We start from the raw sequence: 19,137 nt of genomic DNA, 5'->3' as shown, positions 1-19,137 counted from the left end.
AACTCCTACAGTCTCAACTTGGTAGACCTATGAGAATTAAAGGGATAACGTACTTTACAGAAACAGAAGGTAACTTATTCAATATTAAATCTCATCACAGACTTACTTCAGTTTAATATTCACCTTACGCTGCTGCTGAAATTTATAAAATTATAGGCTAAAAGATAAGCCGTTGTGCTAATACATTGAAAGGGGAAGTTACAAACAGCCTCATTAGCCTCTTTTCAATGTTTTATTTTTGATTATGTTATGTCCTAGGAATCAGAATTGTGGAACGGAACATTGTTATTTTGATGTCGCATGCAAGGAGGACATTGGAATTTTTTTTGTCTGTTTCTGTTATTATGGGCATCTAAGTGATCAGTCATTAATATCGAAAGGAAATCTGTTACTCCATAAATTGATAATAAGTTCTAAGCCTATGGTTATACCACGAAAATAGCTATTCTGTCTATAATTTGTACTTAAAAGGTAAATTGTTATAAGCGGGTTCATTGGACAGACATTTCAACTCCTCTCTAGTGGGTTTTGTGTGGAGTTTGGACAAGATTAAAGTTTTGCCAATTAGATTTAATTAGGTTATTTTTCTGTAATATTGTGCAATTCATTTGAAGTACACTATGTGTTATATTTACTCTAAAATAAGCGTCTACGTATTTCTGCAATGGCTCTACGGCGTAGCACTTTAATTTACTCAAGTCAATATAACCGTTACGTCTACGACGTTATTTCTATGAACTAATAAAGGAAAACTCGTTTCATTAGTATTAAATGTAAGCTACAAAGATATTTTATTTCAGATTGCAACACGATATGAAGACATTGTTTCCTACAATTAATAACGACAAGATGTCGGCACAAAGACCGGCGATCGTTTGTTTGGGGGCGTTGAAAGGAAGGCCAATTAGCGCAATGGAAATAGTAAAATTGTAAAATGTATTCAACGCATTTGCATAGGACGTAACGGAAACTGGATATCCGGGCTCGTACTCGCACCTAGTAAAAGTTTCCGGTACTTAAAGTTCATTTAATAAAACTCATTTTTATCTTTAATGCATGGTGTAGCTTTTTTAAAATGTGTCTTTTATCCATTTAATGTGGTTACGAATGCTGAATATCGCCGGTTATTTTGGTGACATAGAAGTCAACATTGCAATAAAATCTATACAAATCATCACAACGTAATTGAACAAATAAAATAAGAAAGGCCATCAGTTAGATTTCGTATTAGAACCAATGGCGCCGCTTTGACTTCCACCATTTCATACATATTCAAAATCAATTAATTATAGTTGCTTTAGCTCGCGTTGCTTAAATTCCCTTATCTATCCCGTAATTGCACAACTCTAGTCAAGTAATCTTCACCCGCAGTACATTTAAATAAAATGTGCCTTATGTAACTTCAACGTTATATGCTATATATTTATAAAAATGCCGATTAAATGACCAGGCACCACTTTTGAGGTTATTTATTTTAACTAAAGAAACATTTTCCGCTTTATAAAGAAGTCTCTAAAGAAGCATTTAAGGCTTAATTTTCTATTGTAAAAAGTAGTATATTGTAAATTAAATTAACGTAGGGCCATTTGGAGGCTGTCTAATTAACCTACCTATTCCAAGATTTATTACCAACCCTCGGTTGTCTTGAAGCAATTTCAGTACCTTTATTGACTGCGGAGACTAACAAATCACCTCGCAAATTAAAGTATTTTCTGGAAAATGCCTAGAAATTGAGTATATATTTCTAAATTACGTTGTGAGACTATTTTTAACGTGAAATCGATAGAAGCTAAAATATATGTAAATAAATAATTATATTTCTCAGATAAGATTCTTTAGATTATGTGATATTTCATTTAAATTGTTTGTTAGTCTGTAGAAAAGACGCTAGTTTTGGGCAGTCGTTTAAATTATTTTTTTTGTTCGAACTCTTTGTATTATAAAAAAATAGGATAAACTCTAACTGTTGTTATTTAAAGTACATATTTCAGCAACATATTTGTGTTTAATTTATCATTCATATTTATCTGAACAAAACGCGTTTAGTATATGCCATATTGCCACATAGTATAGTAAAATATAGGGCAATTCAATTTCTATTAAGATTCTGGACCCAAACGGCTACTAACTTACTCAATGTCCTATAACATAACAGACCTAGATGGGGTAGAGGGTGACAGTGAGTCTCCATTGCGTTAATTCTTCGCCTCGTATTACCTCTTTATAATATGACAATATGAAGGTGACAAAATACACACTGTTATGTTAACTAGGAGGCATATCCTAAATTCACATTAGCTTGACTACTAACGGACAATATTAAGGTTAAGTTACTGTTCATCTAATGATTGTTAATTTTTTTTCGCGATCTTTATTAGTGAATGCTTGTCTTGAAATACCTTAACTGTCGACACGCTATTTTAGTGCTCTGTCCTTAGTATCAAGAAACGAATTATTGAACAAGTTTGTTATCACTCTAATACTCAAGAAACGTGGATGGTGGTGATGGTGATGGGTAGACCTGCTCATACGCATATGGATTAGATCCAGAATGTTATTCAAAATGGTCATAGCGACGCACCGGCAAGCGTACGAGTATACGATGAACATTATGAGCGTGGTAAGAAAGAAGAGATGAGAGTACCTACAGTCAAGATCTGTGGTATCTGCCTATTGGGACAAATAAAGCAGACAAACAAGTAAATCTCATTATGTTAGTGTAATAATATTGATTTCATAGAATGGAACCGAAGTTATTTCTATTGTTAAAGCTCCCTATTTACCTTCTATCAGTATTTCGCAACGTGGGGCCCACGTCCCACAGGGGGGCAATTTGGTAGTTATGTTGGGAAACATTGCCCTATACCTTTAGATCAAAGTTCTAAACATTAATAAGTTTGAATTGTTCTTAAGATAGGAAAACAATTATAATTTCCTTAATAGCAAAGTGAAATTCAGATTTACGTGCGGCCCACGCTTAAGTGTCAGGAACATATTATAACAATATTCCAAAACACGAGCGGGTTTTAGCAAAGGGTTGGAAAGATAAGGGCGTTTAACGAATATGAAATGTGGCGAAAATTTTTAATTGGATTTCGTTGAAGCGTATAATAGAAATTCTTTTAACTAAGTGAAACCTTAAACACAATTATATCGTGGTTTATAAAGTCTAATTATGACAAAGAAACCGACTAATTAACGAAGTTGTTATCCTCATTTTGTTTATTTAAATAAAAAAGTTACAAAGGAAAACCCTGTTTTTATTTAAAATTTTGGTCATAATTTATTTTTTGCATTACTTCGGTTTTACTTTAATTATGTCGATGTATATTTACATACAATTATAGATAATTATTTTCTGACTTTTAATAAATTATATAAGACATTTTCAACTACACACTGAGTGTTAATATTCCAAAGTAACTAGGAGAGAAGAAAATTCCGTGCTAAATTTAATTCTATTTCATTACAGCAATTCAGAATTGTTCCTATTGTGCTTCTCGCCGGTTGCTCGACTGAGGATTGACATCAAATGTTCAATTACTTGAGCTGGATAATCTGAGGGTTTCAAGTATTTCAAACGAGCTTACTTTGAAGCACTATAAAACTGAAAATCTGATTTATGCTTACCTAGTAATACCCAATGAAAGTGGAGTTCGTGCTTCGTCCTTAGTCAGCTAGCTATTCATGCGTAATGATGTCAAATATATTATTTAGAAACAAATCTGATGGCAGTAAGTGCTTCAAGAGCAGTATTGGCCTAGTGGCTTCAGCGTGCGACTGATGTCCTAGGATCGATCCCTGGCACCAATGAACTTTCTTGAGCGCATTTAACATTCGCTCGAACGGTGAAGGAAAACATCGTGAGGAAACCGACTTGCCTTAGACCCAAAAAGTCGACAGCGTGCTTCAGGCACAGAAGGGTGATCACATGCTTGCCTATTAGATTAACGAATGATCATGAAGCATATATTGATTTTTTTTAGTAAGTACCTCAGTTATATGGTAAAATTACAAATCATTATTAACGATAGTCAAAATTTAATGGGATCTTTTATCTACATCCTCCGTAATGCCTTCTAACATAATATGTCTTAACTGATTTACGACGCAGGTTTATAGGACAAGGACAAAAACCTACCAGTGATATCAACTACAGACGGATTTTAGGAAATTTGAAGAAAGGAAATATCGGAATACGTAAATTTAAAATGGTTTAACGTTTTTGTACCTAGTCAAGGCATAAGTTCTGTTACAAATGAAAATGCATTTTTTAAAATAAAGTAATGCAATTTATTTCTACATATTTATTAAAGTTGCAGCAAAAAATATTCGACTCGAAATGCCCACCTTTGGCTTTTGTACAGGAATTTCATCTGGTACACAAACTAACAAACAAATCTATATTATATCAAATAAAAAAGTACTGTGAGCGTACACTTTGTCATTTTGCTTATGTTCTTCAATCTTCATTCTCATTCATTCTCGCACTAAGATATTTTTTCTTCCTAATGGGGTTCACTGAAATCCTATTTTCTTTAACACCCCATTTCATGTTGTAATTTGATAATGAACACGAAAAAATATATGAAATGGCGCAAAATCGAAAGATCTTTAAAAATAATATACGTATTCCAAATTCAGGATAATTAAAAAGTTGAAGAAAAAAAAAGGTTTTTATGTAACAGAAAACTCTGAAAATATATAGAAAATGAAAAACGGCTTAATGTAGAAAGTTGTCGATATTTTTATTGTTTTTTGAAGTAATTACCGTTCCTCTGTACACATCGTCGAATTTGATGGAACTACTGAAAAAAGCAGTGGGCCCATTCATCCTTAAGGGTCTCTTCTATGGCATTTTCTTACGCTTTCACCCCATCTTCAGGCCTCGTAAAGCGAATTCCTAGAATTTTATCTTTAGTTCTTCAGAATAAATGAAAGTTGCAAGGCGCCAGGTCAGGACTGTATGGCGGATGACTGATTATCTCGACACCTGCCATAGTCAAATATTCAACAGTCCGTTTTGTGGAGTTCTGAAGCATTGTCGTAGTGAAGGATCTTTTTTCCAAGACAACAGGCAAACAGCGATTGATATACCTGTCTGCAGTAACTGTCCTTCCATCTTCTAGCACAACTGTCGTGAAATGAGACATTTCCGACTAAAGAATAGCGCAATCATCTTTTTTCCTTGACTCTTCTTTCTTTTTTTACCTTAGTTGGCCCATCCCCAAAAGGAAACACCCACTGAGCTGATAGTCTTTTGGTTTCGGGTTCGTAGTAATATATCCAGCTTTCATCGTTCGTTGAGTAAGCCCACAACGAAAGTCATAATAAATCATTGACCGAAAATTATCTCGCGTTAGCTTCATTTTCACGTGTAGTTTTAGATTTTCCGCCAATTCATAAAAACAATGAAAACAAACAAATGAATGCAATATACTAAATTGGGTTACCAAAGAGTTCTAGAATTGAAATGAAAAAAAGTTTTCATAGGCAATGTTTCTAACTGGCCAGTTCTAAACATTTTCAGTGTTACCTACGTATAAGTACTGTAGCCTTATAGCTAGACTAGTCTCTATAATATTAGGTCCTTACATATGAAATTGGCGTTTTGTCGTACTGGCCACTTTGACCTCAAATACCTACTCTTTGGTTAGGGATTTCAAATTCAAATTTGTACAGCTATTGTACTCATGTATTTGTGCTTCGATGACCGTCATTTATTTGTTTTTTTCTGTTTGCGTCACTCATTTTACAACAACTTAAAGTATCGCATTATTTACGAGTACGAGTTCCGCCGTGGCACTAGTGCTGCGGAAACGACTCGAAGGGTGAATGATGTGTATGGCGGTCATGTTGAAAAAGAAAACACAGTTTCTTTTTTTGGTTCCAACGTTTTCGTTCTGGAAATTTCGACCTGCAGAACAAGCCCCGTGGACGGCCTGAGACCCAAGTTGATAATGAAGTATTGAAGACTATTGTGGAAGCGGATCCATCGCAAACCACGTCCGAGTCAGCTGTAGGCTGCGGTGTTAGTGATAAAACTGTTTTAATTCACTTGAAGCAAATTGGGAAGATTAAAAAGCTTGAAAGGTGGGTACCTCACGAATTGACTGAAGCAAACCGGCAAACGCGCGTCGACTGCTGCGTTACATTACTGAACCGGCACAATAATGAAGGTATTTTAAACCGAATCATTCGCCTCCATCCAAGAAAGAATGCTTTACGATAATCAGAAGCGCTCAGCGCAATGGTTGGATCCTGGCCAGCCAGCCAAATCCTGCCCAAAGCGAAAATTAACCCCAAAAAAGTTACTTGTAAGCGTTTGGTGAACTGGTGCCGGTATGGTTCATTGCAGTTTTCCCAAATGTGGCCAGACTATTACGGCTGATGTCTATTGTCAGCAATTGCAAACCATTATGGAAAAGCTAGCGGCTAAACAACCTAGCCTAGGTCAATCGCTCCACGCCACTGCTACTTCACGACCAAGCTAGACCACACACTGCACAACAGACTTATTACCAAATTAGAAGAGCTTCAATTGGAATGTCTAAGACATTGCTCCAACAGATTACCATTTTTTTCGAAATTTGGACAACTTCTTGCAACGGAAAAAAATTAACTCTGATGGGGCAGTCCAAAGCACCTTCACAGATTTTATTGATTCCCGTCCGACTGGTTTTTTTAGTAAAGGGATCAATGAATTACCTATGAGATGGCAAAAGTGCATAGAAAACAATGGTTCATACTTTGATTAATTAAATATATTATATTTAAAAATATTCGACTTTTTGTTCTTCCCATACAAAACGCCAATTTCATATGTAAGGACCTAATATATAGTAATATAACGACAGTCAATATAAGAACGGTAATTTATTTGTATGCACGTATTTACACTGTTCATAACATGCCCTATGACACTAACACTACCAAAATAGTATTTTCATATTTGAAACATTTTAAATGTGAACCAAGATATTCCAGAACTCGAACGTAAAGCTGTGAGACGTTAAAAATAAAAAATAAGAAGTGGGACGAAAAGAGAAAAACAGCTAAGACCACAACGGCTCGGTTACAAAAACAATTGCGCAAGAAGCAGGCTTGGTTTTGCAAGTTGAATCGTTTTGTTTTGTTCCACTTGCAACTCTTACTTTGATTGACCTAAGACTACATCTTATTTTCTGTATTATATTTCTATATATGTAACTTAAAGTATTTAACATGTGATTGTTCAATTGTTTTTCTTGATTAGATGTTAATTTCCATTATGGTTCGTAAAATTAGATAATTATTACGCCGAGTCGAATTGAAATTGATTTTAGATTTACACATTTTGTATAGGACTTCCTTGTAAGTAAAAATTATAATTAAATTAGAAAAAGGCGGGGTTATTATTTTTGGTAGATTGACATAGGATCTCCTAAATGAGGAAGACATATTTTTGCGCCTTGTAACACCAAAATATTGTTAAGTCTATAGTTACACCCAAGACTGGCTTGCTGGTTTTGGCTGGACCAAAACAAATTAAGCCCGTATTGAATAAGAAACCGGAGTGGCACGAGAAACATGTAGGTTTTGGTTAGGTATAGTAATATAATTAAGGCGGGGAGCACACAAGGTAGCTTTTATCTTGGCACATGTTCTGACTATTATAGAAGCAGTGGAACAGAAGGCTACTATGAAGGTTTCAGGATTGCGGGGGTCCACCGTAGTTTGCTAATCTAAACTAATATTATAAAGAGGAGAGTTCTAGAAATAAATCTCTTCTCTGATATTATAGAAAAAAGTTTTGAATTTTTGTTTTTATTTTAACAATTTATAATAGTCAAGTAAAATTCCTGGACTGATTAAAAAAATCATTACCTACTTGAAATCGAGGATTTTTCACAAATGTCGGACATTCTACGTAAATGATGTTATGAATTTAAAAATGTATTAGATATATTCGTTGTAAAGTATGTATGTATGTAAGTGTGTATCTAATTATCTGAAAGGAACTATTGAAAACTAAGTAAAATAAAACTTTTAAGATAACAAAAATATATCTTTAGGCCGACTTAGTAGACTTTCCACTACCACGAGCTCGGTATCTACGCGAGTGAACCCGCGGGAGATAACTAGTAAGTGTACAAAACAATGCTTTACTTTTATTACCAAACTCCAACGAAAGCAAAACATTATCTGTCTTACCTTGTATTTGTTAAAAATTGTAAATTTAAATTTTGGTTGTGTGTCATTTGTTTTTTACATGTCAATACACATATTAACTACGTGTTCTGTATTCATTTAGAACAGTAGAAATGTCGAAAGTAAATGAAGCGGTGTAATAATAAAATTATAGGAGCTTTGATGTTTATTGGTACTTCAAGCTCACTTTTCGTTTATCTTATGGAAATATGATCACGAGGCAAACGTTAGCACGACCCTTATTTTTGAGGAAATGGGGCGTAGTAATTTTGTTTATTATTGAAGTTTTGCTTATTACATCTTTAATATTAAAGCTTATTGATATAAAATCTCGTGGAAGCATCAGTTTATTCTATTTTATACTCGGTTAACGATTAAGTTTCTTAACTAACTTCAGAATATTTATCGGTCAAAAATTCGATTCGTATACCCATTTAATATAATTCAGTATATTCTGTCTATTGACAAGTATTTTTAATGATTATGATTTTGTGAGTTGTTTGTACAACACCCCTATTCAGCAGGGAAAGCTCCTGTGCCTGTACTAGTACTGTACCGGTCCAATAGCGATAGCGAAGTGTCTGTACACAATTTTAATATACTTCATTTAGAATTTGAACCGCTGATTTCGCGAACCGGTGCTGGCCAAATACTTAATATTATAATTGGGATCGGCATCGCTGGCGGTATTGGAGGATACAAAGTATGTTTTTACTCCGGTCATAATAACCGCTCAACATCGGACACAAAAGATACAGAGAATGCACATTCACGCTTATCGAACAATATGGAATATATCTACTATAAATTTCAATGGTCAATAGAATCTGTCTCGAGAATTCCCATATTCAGAATGACTCATTGACAATCAATGTAAAATACAAGTAACATATCAGTTTAGCTATAAACATTCAGAAATTTATCAAATTGTAACCAAGATATTTCGTTTTCCTATCTAGAATCTTTCACATCTTGTTTTATATGTTCCTAGAACTTGAAGCCTTAGATAATGTTGGAAACATTTAACTTACATTCGAGAAGACTTTAGAATGTAAACTTAATCACGTATACTGTTATCTTATGTTACCCCTGAAAGTTTCATAGCAGAATATTGGGCTATATAAACTCAATTATACTATAATTATATATTTTTAAATAAAATATGACGCTGGCAGCATTTCATCGCTGTATTGCAATACTTATTCGTTGATTCTGCTCTGGGGTCACCAGTACTATCTACTAGACGCCTACTTAAATCTTTAATACTATGTTAATGAAAGGTTAATAATATTGTATCATATCATACTTAATTATATTAGTTGTCTTAATGTAACGTAACACGTAATTCAAAATGGAAGACAAATTTGTACGCCATTCCGAAAATTATTGTATCCAACATATTCTTGCAAAGAATGAACTTTATGCAATTTACGTATATTTCATATAAGCAATCCCAGTAATATTTATAGATTATAGTAAACGATAACAAAAGTGATTAGTAATAATGATTTGTTCCGTATTTCAATATACACGTTGATCAGTCGCACCGTATTGCTTCTATAGCCAATATATGTTTTAATAAAAGCGACGTTTTTAGGTAATCAAACCAAGTAATTGTATTGGTCAAACCAGACGGAATTGCTACGATATGCTGGCTGTTGTCCCAATGGAAGAAATTAAAGTACCGCAAATGCTTATGAATAATAGAAGCCAATCTATTATTCGAAACTATAGTAGAAACTACGACGACATGCAAGGTAAACAGCTCAATATAGACGACTAGAGGTTCTTGGTTGAACAGGCCAAGGTCTATTGGGCTCTGATAATGAGTGTTGACCTGATGTGCTAAGAATGAAACAATTTTTTTTATATTCAAAAGTGTAATAGACAAAATGTCTGAAAAACCTTCGATATTAAAAAAATCATTTATATATTTTTTTTATAAAAGAAATTATATGATATCATCGGGAAATTAAAAGAATCAACGTTTTCGTATCACGCTTTTCACTTGAACTGCTTCCTAAATCGGATGGAGCATCGTTTGTTCTTTGAATCCCGACCGTAGGAGACAATGGCTGTAGGATTCTGCAGCAAACTTTATACCCCTGAGAGCATCCAAATGCTGCAGCATCAAAGTTCATGGAAGGACAATTTCGTACATGTACACAGACGCCACCGCGGGCCCAACAAGTAGCTTGTCCTGAACCTGCGTATAATTATAGAAACTTAGAAAAACGGTTACTGTACGGTCCACAATCGAATCATCCGTTAGTTGATGATTGGGATAAGTTAATTAAAGATATTAAATTCATGCACAAAATCCGTAACGATAAATCTTTTAATATGAAATATGGTTTAGACTTGAACAAGCATGGTAAAGTCAGTTTTCCCACTTGTAGGTATACACATATTATGTGTGTTTTACTCAGTGGTTTATTTAACGTTAATTAGTTATAATACCATAATTAATTTACGATGAGCAAAAAATTGTGACTATCATTTATTGCACGAAAAAATCTTAAAGAAATAATGGAACTACTAACCAAGTTGCGGCTTTCCATTCATACCGGGCTTAAAAACATCTGTATACTTCGTTAAAAGAAGATCTTTATTGGTATCAAACTTGATTTGGTTCGTTGTTTGGATTAGAAGCAAGAAAATAATATTCAAATACAATAACATTATTAACGACAAGTTCTATGAAACGCAAGAATGTAATAAAAGCTGATTGGAAAATTTCAATTTGTTGTTTGCTGGAGAGTTTATTTAGTCCCGTTTGACCGAATGTGACACATTCTCATTTTCTTGGTAACTTTTCAGTTTTGAAAGTAAAAGACCATGTTAGCTTCCAACTTTTTTCTATAGTTAAGTATACCACAATGGTTTTTCTATATGCGACACGCGGAGAACTATCGACTAACAATGACTCACGCTGCGACTAAATGGCTCGAGCGTATGATCGCAGTCTATCGATAACAGGTTCGAACGGTTTCGCCTGTTTTTCAAATAAACTGGGATATGACGAAAAATGCAGCAATGTATGTATTCTGCGTATTGGAATTGCACGTTTTACAACTTTTAACAGAATTACAATTTGTGGTTTTATGTTTAAACATTTTACGCAATAATTTCGTTTTTTAATGATATTGAATCGTTCTCTTCCAAAAAAAACCAGGACAACTGTAAAACTGATAGTGAATTTTACTATAACATAAAAGACATTTTGAAATAGTTTGAACAGAATTAGAAGTTACAAAAGATTTTACGCTTTTGGAATATTTATTATTAGCCGGTTTTATCATAGTAGAATTTGTTCGTTCCAAAACTTTAAACTGTTACCTTAAAAAAATAATTCTTTGCGTATAACAGGGTATTTTTTTCTAAAGGAATTCTCAAATGAAATAATTGTTTCGTTGTCTATTTTTTTAAGTGCCAGAAATAAAAACTAAAAATCCAATTTATTAGGTTTTTCTCGTTTTTCAAAAGCTGCGGTTGATGTAACAAAATTATCAAGAAAACTATTTAAACCGTCTGTTGAAGACGTTGTTAATGTTTTAAAATTAAAAATATTATCCAAATAATAAAAGCCAAGTGACCGTATGTCTTAATATTTGTCAATTAAGGTAGAATAAATTAAATCATAATTATTTTCCGTTGAGTTGATGCCGGCGATCACAGTAAGGGCCTTCCCTGTTTGTTGACCACAAAGATAGAACACCTTTTCGGAATATTAAATTTCCCTATTGTTATGCACTAAATGGTTATAGGCTTCGTAGAATGAAGTCCAATTATTTGGGTGGCCATTAAATTGTGGTAATTTAATTGGAGGCAATTTTATTTCTCCTCAATTGTAGTACTTTTAATTTCTATGTATGTATTGTATGGTTGCGTACAGGTACTCAAAGGATTCCCATGTGTGAAAAGAAGGAGTGAATTAAGGATTATGCTTCATTTGCTCAATATTTAATTGAGATACTAAGTCATTAAATTCAGTACGAAGTGCTTGAATATTAGATGTTTTGATTTGGAAAATCTTTTTGTCTTCCTTACTATTAAGGTTTAATCATATAATGATTGAATCTTAGAAAAATATGAATTTTGTCGTGCTTGCAATAATAATATGGACTTGGAACATGTTCCAACTCGTTTGGTGAACATTCACCGGCCTTTGTTCTTGTTCTTTTATCCATGTTTTCTACAAATAATGATTATTCGAAAATTACCTTTATAAAAATATAAAAATAAAATGAAATATCAACAATACGATTACATTCAACAGATATTTCAACATTTTTCAACATAAACAGATTTATTACTAACGTTAACCGTGAAACAATTTTTAGAAAGAGTGATGTACGTAGATATTAATTATGCATGATCATTCTCACTAAATCAGGCACAATCTATTATTAAATACGTAAATACGAAATACGGATAATAGATTTATAAATAAATATAGTATTTAAAAAAATTTATATTAAATTTGTCCTTATACAGGTAAGGAAATACCCACCGGCAATTTAACTTAACGAACCTAAAATGCGTTAAAGAAGATACGAAAAATAAGTATGCCTAACTAAGAAATATGATACATATACGGCTCGAGGGACCAAAAAAGATGTGTGGGCCTGGGTATCCGGAAGCTATATCCTTCCTTCGGTGAAATAATATGCGCTGGTTTGGTGTATCTGTCAGTATAATAAAAAAAGGAATCCAATAATCGATAGGACTAAAACTAGCATTTATCATCAACGGTGGCGTATCTCACTCCAAACACTGGATCCTTCAATGATGAATCAAAAAAAAGTAAATGCTATACGGTATGCGGTATATATTTAGTGCGCACGCGACAGTGGTTAAAATTTAACTCCCTTGCGCCATTACACCGGGACACCACCTACCATCTCCGGTTCGTGTGTCAAAGTCAAATCGATAATTGTCATCCTTCTTTGATTGACACCGATTTAGCGCGAACAAGTACTATGGTATGTATAAATAATTATATAAGACTAGTTAATGCTAGCAATTTTATTTGCATCAGTTGAGACTAAAAATAATTTTATAGCGATCCATATTTTTTGAGGTGTTGCCGGTAAAACTTATTGTCTATCTCATCGTATTGTTTTAACTATGGTTTCATCAGTTTTTGAAGCCCAACATTTTTTTACTTTTATTTATAGTACAAATGTGTGAATTGTAACCATGAATAACTAAAATCCTAGCAATGTTCAGCCACGTAAATAAATAAACAACGGTTATATTTTATGCGACAACACTATAGAAGCACATCGGCTTATCGGAATTTATGCATTTTCAATATAAAAACGAACAATAAAGCCATAATAAGAAAAAGGCACACGGATAACGGCAATGCAGTAAAAAATGTATTTGTTTTTTGCATTCTTTGTTTTCTGCATGAGAGTGGATGGGATTCCAAAGGATTCGAGCGACAGTGAAGACGTCACAGGCCTCGTGACGTCACTGAGGAATGATGCAAACTTAGATCTGTCTGAGGATGAGGAATATGAGGATCTACGTGCCGAGTTCCTGGCTTACCACTCCGCTCTATCATCGCTTGCTTCGTCACGACGTAAGCTTTCCGTGCATATTTCATATTTTGTTGAATGCAGGTTGAATTTTAGTACTGTTAGATAGAATGCATCTCCTAAACAATGTTAGAGTATATAAAATGTATGTTTTACTTAAGTTAAAGTTTTATTTTTATTAAATAAAAGCTTAAAGGTTCCAACCAGTTCATAATACCTTTTGTATACCAACCAATACATACTAAATTCTTTGTAGCTTGATATGTTTTTTTTCCTAAATGGTACTTAAAGTTCGATAGAAAATCTATGTAAAAGTTGGAAGGAAAGTGAGACGATTATAAAACAAAATTTAATAAGCTAAATTATTTTAAACCCATTAGGATCCCTAATCAGCACACCGTGTTGGTCACATGGAGGAATTTGTATCAATTACAAGCTCTGTCCCCGGCATCTACATCTTACAGAAATACCAGGCTGTAAGAACAGGCTGAATGTTTGCTGTTTTGTATGGAATCAGTATGAAGTTCGAGATATGAGAGATAAAGGGATCCATAATATAGCATTCCCCTGGAGCTCTAAACATGATTATGGAGGTGAAGGAATCATTACTGTAACTAAGAAGAAAGCTAAGATGAAGAGAAAAGTGACGACTGAAACAGCAATTGTTTTTAATTTATAAAAAAATACAAAAGTTCATTTCATTTACAAAGAAGTATCTAATCTAAAATATAAGAAAAAAAAACAATATTGATGACGTAATTATTTAATAGGAATCAAATAGTTATAGTGACACGTCATCTTGGTGAGTTATTGAGTTGGTGGAAATGGAAATCAATCGCTCTATTTGTCGATGGCCGCCATTTTTTGTTCCTTTTTATTTGATACGTGACCTAGCTAAACCTCTGATCTGCTATCGTGTTTAAAAATTTAAAAAAAAAACTTTTTCATATTTTAAATTCTCTATGAATTTCATATTTATGTTTATAGTGTCTCACTTCTCGTGGTTTAAAAGAGTAGAAAGAAGATTAAGATAAGAAGAAGATTAGTAACATTTATATAACGGAGTTATATAAATAAAAATACTAATAATACTGTATTCTAAAATAATTGTAATCTTATTTTTACAGTAACTTAGTAACAAAAACATGGGAAACTTTGTAATATATTAGTTTGCCATGATATACTTATAACTTAATAAATATAGTTTGTTATTAAATTCAAATTTGGTTTATAACCTTTGATATTGATATGATATTAAATTATTCTATGTTCAGAGTGACCTTTCAGCGACCTTTGGCCTATCTACCTAATTACTGGCTTGTTTAGAGAATATTTTATTCCTGAATTACTGAATACATTTATTTAGATTCAAAGTATAATTAGGAGGTATTTTTTAGGAATTATTTTTTAATCATAATGATGAACCGAATGTTTCATGATCATCATTATGATTAAAAAATAATATTGCAGATCCGTTATCTTGGGTTAGTGGCCCGGTGTTATTGAATCCTATTTTATACCAGATGAAGGAACGTAATAGAAGATTTTCAAATAAATAAGGGAAGTAATTAATGTAACTTCAAGGGGTAGAAATTCCTTCAATAATCGCTATATCGCGTCCGCTGCGGAAACTATTAGAGAAAAATTTACTTCAGTTTTATGAAAGATATCAATGTCTACAAAAGCCCATACCTGTTTAAGTATTACTTATTTAATCAAATAAATATCTAGTCGTGCGTAGCCGGGACTGAAAGCTAGTTTATTTTACAAAATTAAATTATTTATCAGAACACTTACTGGCTGTCTATAACAGAAATCGGGATATTATTGATTACTGTTACGTTTTTTAATAATGATTTTGATACAAGATTTGTCCTAACTATCTTTTGTTACTTCCAAATTTATTTAAATACTGAATATATTAGAATTTATACTATATTCTACGACAATGAATACAATATTTATCTTAAAAAATCCTACGTAAATTATACAGCGTAATTTGGCATATCAAAATAGCATGCCATGAAAAGGTTAATAAAATGTTTTCGTGATACTCTGACGTTACAATATTAACATTGTTTTAGCCACTCAAAAGCAAAAGTATTTGGCTTCAATTCAAATGTCAAAAGTTTTAAGTGCAAAATTGATAAATATGTCTGTTGAATGCACAATAATATTCAGGTTCTAGAATAAAAATTAGGGCATTTATTTTGTAAAATTTCTCGCTTAATTAGAAATAATTGTTGAAATGTAATATTTTTAGTTGATATGACTTTTGAATTTGTAATAACGACATTAATTTTAGCAAATAATATTTTTGGTTTTAAATACTTGTGTACAGCCTTGTCGTGAAAAATCTTTATCTTTGTGTATAACAAGACATGATTAATGGATCTAAATGACACCGTAAACAAGAAAGTTAACTAAACCGCTTCTGCACCAATACCCATTATAGACAACTTTGGTTCACTCTAATAATAAACGATTTTCAAGAGTAATTAAACGAGCTTTAAACGAGCCGTTAATATTCGTAATTATCTTAGTGCGTATATTAGTGAAAATTACAGTGCCCCCACTTGGGTTCTGGGAAAACTATATTGTTTACGCAAGAAGGTGATATATATTGTAATATATTACTTCTGGAAATTTACCCAGGAATAATATGGCCATCTAATGGTGAAAGATTTTTTACTTTATTCGTTTTACGCACAAATCGTTTCTCTTAATATAAGTGCAGATAATCAAAACATCAAGTTATTTATGTAATTAATTCAGAATTATATAGGTTATAGGAGGTTTATATATTGCTTTGCTTATTACGCTTAATAATGCAGTCATACCCGTAAAGCAGTGTTGGCCTAGTGGCTTACCGAGAACCCTGAGTGCCCATCTTAAGGGCGCATGAAGGGCTGAAGTGTTTTTAGTAAGTGGGGTCTCGCTACCCCTCTGAATAACAGAAGGCTTTGAGTGTAGACCCAGCCCCACAGTCCCTGTGTCAAGCTCCAATATCCATGGTGTGGGTAAGCGCATTTTTACCTCATAAAAAAAATGTGGCTTACCGTGGGAACCGATTGACTTCCTGTCTATGTGTGAATATATTAAGCGTTATCTATTAAAGTAAAATGTGTCTATATTTTTATATATGTCAAAAAAGCCAGCCGATATGGGGTCTAAATCTTTTTGGGCCTGCTGCACATATTTCTGTATGCGTTTCATAATATGTTTTTTTAATAGATAAGTAGATGTTCAGCAATTTATCCTTGATATACGCCGTCTTTTTTGGGTATGGGCATGCCAGTTTCCTGAAGTTTTCATTCACGGTACGAAGTACATGTAGTGCACATGTAAGTACACTCGTACGTACCGTGTACTTAATGTACACGCGTTAGCAGTTATACTTCTTTGGCGTAACAAGATAAAAATCTATTTATACATTTTATCTTTCGCCTTATTCTACGTGTGTAGAAGAAACGACACTAACAATAGAAAAAGTGTACTTATTACATTGAAAGTTTTATTATGATACGACAACAACATATATGTACATAATTAAAGAAATTGTTTTTTTTTACTATGTTAACTTTAGGTTGTCGGTTTTTTGTCACCGTGTGCGCACGCATCGTAAAAATTTACACTCATATTTCTTCCCAAACGCGCCAAAAGATGCATAACTTCAAAAAATGCGAAACAGCCGCCAATCGAACCGACGACTACTCAAAAACCGTAAAAAAATTACAGTAACTGTTCTGTGATGATACCAAAAACAGTAGTTCAGATAGACACACATACGAATCACCTTATACCTCTTTTTTTACATTAAAAAAAACATCACTAAAGGCTCATAAGGTCATTTATTTTCAATAACTACCAAACTGACATAAATAGAAAAGCCTCAAGGGTATGCCATAATTCATCTGTAATATTGGTAATGTGAATGTGGCAATGTATCATATTATTGTTAACGTAATTAGAGCTTGTTTGGAGAACATCTCCCGAGGCTCGTATTCGTTGAATTATTTACATTTTATGTCTACTTTCCCTTAAACATATTTATGAATATGATAACAATTGTTAGTATACATTGTATTTGTTTTATCTTTTATATTCAGCTAGTATTTATGTTATAATTGCGCAGAACTTATTCGGTATATTATTATACTGTTTCATACATAATGTATTATGTGTTGTACACAGTATACATTAAAAAATGTGTGCGTGTACTCATGTACACACGTAAGAAGTGAAACTTCTTTATGACCTTATTTTTCGAAAAATGATCTAAAATATGCAACTATACAATTATACAATTCGGTAAAATTAAGTTAAATCAGATAAAGTTTAACAAAAGGTTTTTATTATCATAGACATGAATACGAATAATTCAATTATTTCATTTTACCTTATTACTTCTAAGATTATTACAGAATTTCGTTCATTGTAATAGAATTATTACTATCATTGTTATCTTTAATATATATTTCTATTATTTATGGTTTCGAATCTTTTCGAATCAACCGTGGTAGGGACAAGAAAAAGATGGCGCTTAACGGAAAAATGTGACGGTACATTTTTTCCAACGCCTATAAAGAAGTTTCACTTCAAAAAAAGTTCTATAAATTAATTTAATTAAAATAAACCTTATAATATTGTTATAATATGCGGTAGATCGTTACTGGGCGTGTTTAATATCTTAGATTATCAAGATTAGATCTAAATTCTAAGTATTACTAATGGATCCCGCGGTCTTATTACGCCGAGTATGCACAATTTGACACTACTGGGACTCCATATAACAAGGTATGTATTACTATTTACTTAACTAGTATGAACCTATAGGAAAACAAATCTTAAATATTTATACAATTTTCAATCGTAATGGATAAAAAAACTCATATTCATCAAAATAATCACTTAAAACGCATACTGATGTTTATAAAAAACACTTTTACTATAGTGTATTGCAATTAGCTAATACCTCTCTAGAGATTTGCGTTTTACTCGCAACACTTCAATATGCTCGCTTTTAGACGAGATAGAGGCATAAAATTGACCTCAGAATTAAAATACCGGGCTTTTTTGTGAAACACTAAACTGTTGCCAGTATTTTAGGTGATAATTTGCCTTTTCATAGATAAGTATGGTGCTAATGATAAGCTTTAATTGTTTTTTTTTCAACCAGACGTGTCACCATAATATCGTGTAAATATGAGATAAAAATATATGTATCGTTCATTGTTATGCCAGGTATCTTGAATCGTTAGTTATCGCTAATGGCAAATTAATAGTTATAGATGAGCATGTTATTTACTGCTCCGTGAACCATGTTCTTTCTTATTCGATTTATGGTTACTTAACCTTTGTGGTCCCTTCACTACTAAGTATCTGTTTTACTAAATAATGG

At 32.7% G+C, this 19,137-nt stretch overlaps 3 protein-coding genes across 4 annotated transcripts in view; 1 reads left to right on the top strand and 2 right to left on the bottom strand.

The window, feature by feature from the left end:
• The window catches only part of LOC123707401 (gamma-aminobutyric acid type B receptor subunit 1), a 106,422-nt gene that overhangs the window by 57,194 nt on the left and 30,091 nt on the right, over positions 1-19,137 (bottom strand). The window lies entirely within an intron of this gene.
• Positions 10,102-11,137, bottom strand: LOC123707403. The gene is made up of 2 exons (XM_045657414.1): positions 10,734-11,137; positions 10,102-10,396 (listed from the first exon to the last, which is right to left on the bottom strand). Exons 1-2 carry the CDS (start codon positions 10,870-10,872, stop codon positions 10,152-10,154), a joined length of 384 nt encoding a protein of 127 aa, XP_045513370.1. The 5' UTR covers positions 10,873-11,137; the 3' UTR covers positions 10,102-10,151.
• Positions 13,405-14,483, top strand: LOC123707402. Its single transcript, XM_045657413.1, has 2 exons — positions 13,405-13,780; positions 14,117-14,483. The coding sequence occupies exons 1-2, from the start codon at positions 13,573-13,575 to the stop codon at positions 14,413-14,415; spliced, it is 507 nt and encodes a 168-aa protein (XP_045513369.1). The 5' UTR covers positions 13,405-13,572; the 3' UTR covers positions 14,416-14,483.

This window comes from Pieris brassicae, chromosome 3 (assembly GCF_905147105.1).
Source record: "Pieris brassicae chromosome 3, ilPieBrab1.1, whole genome shotgun sequence".
Taxonomy (NCBI): Eukaryota; Metazoa; Arthropoda; class Insecta; order Lepidoptera; family Pieridae; genus Pieris; species Pieris brassicae.
Note: the sequence above shows the minus strand (reverse complement) of the source record. Positions and strands in the feature narration are given on the sequence as shown.